The sequence below is a fragment of the Apteryx rowi genome, unplaced genomic scaffold (assembly GCF_003343035.1).
Source record: "Apteryx rowi isolate R43461 unplaced genomic scaffold, aptRow1 scaffold_85, whole genome shotgun sequence".
Classification (NCBI taxonomy): domain Eukaryota; kingdom Metazoa; phylum Chordata; class Aves; order Apterygiformes; family Apterygidae; genus Apteryx; species Apteryx rowi.
Window position 1 is genome coordinate 1,024,229 of NW_020451149.1, and position 3,543 is coordinate 1,027,771.

Sequence of the window (3,543 nt, forward strand, 5' to 3'; positions counted from 1 at the left end):
CGCGGGGCGGGTTGGGCTGCGCCCGTGGGGTCCCCCGGCCGTGGCGGGGCGGCGCGGCCTGCGGGCAGCTGCGGCCGGAGGGACGGAGCGTTTCGGCAGCCCCGGCGGTGAGGAGGGAGCTCCCCGCGCAGCGGCGTGTCCCGGCCGCGTCTGGGCGGCGCGGGGCGGACGGGCCGTGCCGGGCGCCCGGGCGGCCCCCTGCAGCCTCGCTGCTCCCGGCCGGAGCCACGGGGGCTGCCCCGGGGGTAAGAGCATGGCAGGACTCAGTGCGTGCACGACTGCGTGTCCCCAGCCTGCCTCTGCYGGGTCAGGGACACGAGCCGTGACCCAGGTGCGCTTCACAGCCTTGCTAGCGAGAGCCGCCGGGAGGGCGTTTCTGCATCACAGCCAAACCGGCTGCGCCAAGCAACCTGGGCGAGCAGCTCCCAGGCCCCAGCTGCTCCAAACGCGCGTTAGCGAGGGCTGGCGTTGGGCTGGRCCCTGTTGCAGGGAGCCCCTGCAGCCGCAGCCGGTCTCGAGAAGCGCCGCTCCCTTCCCACCGAGCGTCCAGCTTCACTGCAGCAGGGAGGCGCCGGGAGAGCGGCTGGACCGGGGGCCGTGCGGGGCCTGCAGCCCGGTAAGGGGAGAAGCGGGGACTCCCCCTCTGCTCTGCCCTGGCCCGTCCCTYGCTCGCAGCCCCCACGGAGGAGCTGGGGTCGCTCGCTTGCTCAGAAAGCTGATCAGCAGCGCGGAGCAGCGCCRCGTTGGGGAGCTGGCGCCCCGGGTCGCTCCCGCCCCATCCAAGGGGGTAATTCCCACCCCCAGCGAAACCTGGGAGCAGCCAGGGACGCYGGCCGGGAGCAGCCGGGGGCTGTGCGGGGGCTGGGTGTCGGGGAGCGGCAGCGTGCGAGTCCCGTGGGGGCTGYGCCGTGAACCCCTTCGAGGCAGGGCTTCCCCTCAGTAACCTGGTCTTGCTGCCTCCAGGGAGCCGGCGCGGGCGGAGGCGCCTCGGCCACCCGGGCCGCAGCTTCGACAGCGCCCTCGGCGTAGCCGACGTCGGGGACGGCCGGGGAGCGGGACGGAGACGCGCAGCCGGGCGCCTCGTGCCTGCGAGGGCCTCGGTAACTCGGGAAGGGGCCGGGCGCTCCCGGCAGAGCCCCCAGCGCTCCCGCAAAGGGCTGCGTGGGGAGGGGGCRGCKCTGCGCAAAGCGGTCGTGTTCGTTAGCTCTGCTTTGGGGGCGCTGCGTGTCCGGCTGTACCGCTGCGATTGCCGTGCCTGCCCGACAGGAGCCTCGTGGGGAGCCGCCGCGRCCCCTGGCTGCTCGGYCGCAGCGAGATGCAGGGCTGCGGCCCGGCGTTCGCTCGCGGCTGCGTGGGCTGGGCGCCGGGGCCGGGAGCTCGYGGGCAAGGSAGAGCCGCGTCCTCCTCGCTGGGAGGGGTGCGCGGGACGGGCATCGCCTCTTGGGCCTGGAAGCTGTGGCCGTCCCCGGGGACGGGGCTGCTCTGGACACCGCTGCGCAGGGTGCAGGGTTTGCGCCTGCCGGCCCAGGCGTGCAGGACCGTGCCGGGGGCGAGGAGGGGCGCGTGGTGGTGCCGGGGGGAGCAGGGGACGTTCCTGCCGGGTCCTCACGGAGGTCTGTGTCACCACAGGCGACGCTGCGTGGGTGCGAGGAAGAGCAGGAAGCGCCCAGCCCTGAGCATCAGCGAGGAGCACGAGCCCGACACGGGGAGCGCCGAGGACACCGACRCGGGAGGACGCGTCCGGTGAGTGCCGCGAGGGGCGACGGAGCAGCGAGCCCCGCTGTGACGCCGGGAACGGGGCGCGCGGTCCCCGGGGCCGGCCGTGCCCCGGGTGTCGGGCTGGGGGCTCTGCGGGGTCTCCTGGTGCTGGCGGGAGGCACCGCAGTCCCTGCAGGTCCCCGAGGACCCAGTGATGAGGGTGGGGGCTCCTGGCCGGGACCCCGCAGCGGGAGCAGGGTGCTGCGCTGCACGGGCGGCCGAGTAGCGCTGTGCCTGGGGGCGCTCGGCGGGGTCAGACAGGTGGGAACACCCGAAACCAGCTTGAGCTGAGGAAGCTGGTGCCTGGCTGCTGTTTAGGAAAAAAACATTTTTTGCTTGTGGCTTCTGGCTTTGCCCCTTGCCTTCTCAGCAGGGTGTCTGGGGGTTGCAGGTGTCCGTCCCCGTGGGGCAGCCGCCCTCCCGGGCAGGGGCATCGGCTGCGGCGGGGTCGGGGTCGGGTCCGGACTGCAGCCGCGGGGGGGCTGTTGGGGTCGAGGGAAGGTTTGTGGTGCTGGCGCGGGAGCGCTGGCGCGTCGCTGGGGGTGTCGGTGCGCGGGTCCCTCTGGGCTCGCTGGTGCTGAATGCAGCCGGGGCGCGCGCCCTCCCGGCAGGTGTCCCCCGCGCGCGAAGGCTGTTTCGGGGCTCAGGACCAGCCCCGCGGGGAGGCCCTCCCTGGGGAGGGCTCCAGGCAGGGCCGCGGTTTCTGCTGCTTTGTGCTTTGCTTGSAACGCGCCTCGCTTAGCTGATGTTTCTTAGCAAGTATTAATTCTAGTGTGCTCCTCTGGGGAGAAAGGTGACTTTTCTGGCTGGCGAGGCTGAGCAGGGCTCCAGTTAGGGCAAGGCGCAGGATTCGCAGGGGCAGCTAAACACTGGGGCTGATTTGGGGCCGTGCAGGGCTGCGCCGTGCAGCCGCGAGCTCTCGCTGACTGGTCTCTCTCCCCAAGCAGGGATGGAGGAGCCCCAGCCGCGCCAGGGGGCCGGTGCAAACACCGCAGCGTCACCCCAGCGCCAGCTCTCGGACGCTGCCACCATGCGCAAAGCCAGGGATAGCGCGTCCCGCAGGAGGGGCTGCGTCCTCGTCCCCTCACCTGCACGAGGACTTTGGGGCCTCAGAGGTGTTTCCTGGTGAGTCTGCAGCGTTTTTGCTGTGGCTCAGCGCACAGCTGCTCGTCGCATGGCCTGGAGAGCTGCACTTGGCCTGTGGAGCAGAAGGTCTGGCCTCACTGCCCAGCTCTTTCATTCCCAGGTTTGTCCTGCCAGCAAGTGACAGCTGCTTTGGCCAGGTCCCTCTGTGCTCCCGTCCCTGTGCGGCTGCCCCCCCCTCGGAGGAGCGGAGCGAGAACCGCACATGCGGGCAACAGGCTGCGTCTGCTCTGCTCTGGAAATGAAAGTGGGAGGCATCCACAACGGAGAGCGAGCGCCGTGGGGTTTGCTTAACCCCTGACAGAAGAAGTGGGACTCCCCATGTGCAGAAGGACCCCTCGCCTCCCTCTGCCCTGCGAGTGCCCTGCTCCTGGCTGCGACGAGCTCCTGCCTGTGCCTGCGGCCTCCTTGGAAGTGGTGCTGGGAGTATGGCTTGGGCTSGTTATGACTCCAGCTTGGGGGCTCGTTACAGCTRTCTGGGCTTTTGACAAGGTCGTAAATCAATCACTGTCATAACTTGCATATTAATATCATCTTTAATATTGCATACATATTGAACAATTAGTTTATGAACAATGTACACACATTGAATAAATATTCCGAGTCTTGTACAAAGGGTGAATAAACATTGGAACTGGAAGA

At 69.5% G+C, this 3,543-nt stretch overlaps 1 protein-coding gene across 1 annotated transcript in view; it reads left to right on the plus strand.

Annotated features, from left to right (window-relative positions):
- LOC112977600 overlaps window positions 1-3,541 on the plus strand; it is a 5,060-nt gene extending 1,519 nt beyond the window's left edge. The window contains exons 3-6 of the mRNA XM_026090108.1: window positions 964-1,100; window positions 1,630-1,743; window positions 2,706-2,883; window positions 3,005-3,541. Coding sequence (XP_025945893.1) covers window positions 964-1,100; window positions 1,630-1,743; window positions 2,706-2,883; window positions 3,005-3,195 — 620 coding nt within the window. The 3' untranslated portion in view covers window positions 3,196-3,541. The remainder of the gene's footprint in view (window positions 1-963; window positions 1,101-1,629; window positions 1,744-2,705; window positions 2,884-3,004) is intronic.
- Window positions 3,542-3,543: the final 2 nt, after the last annotated feature.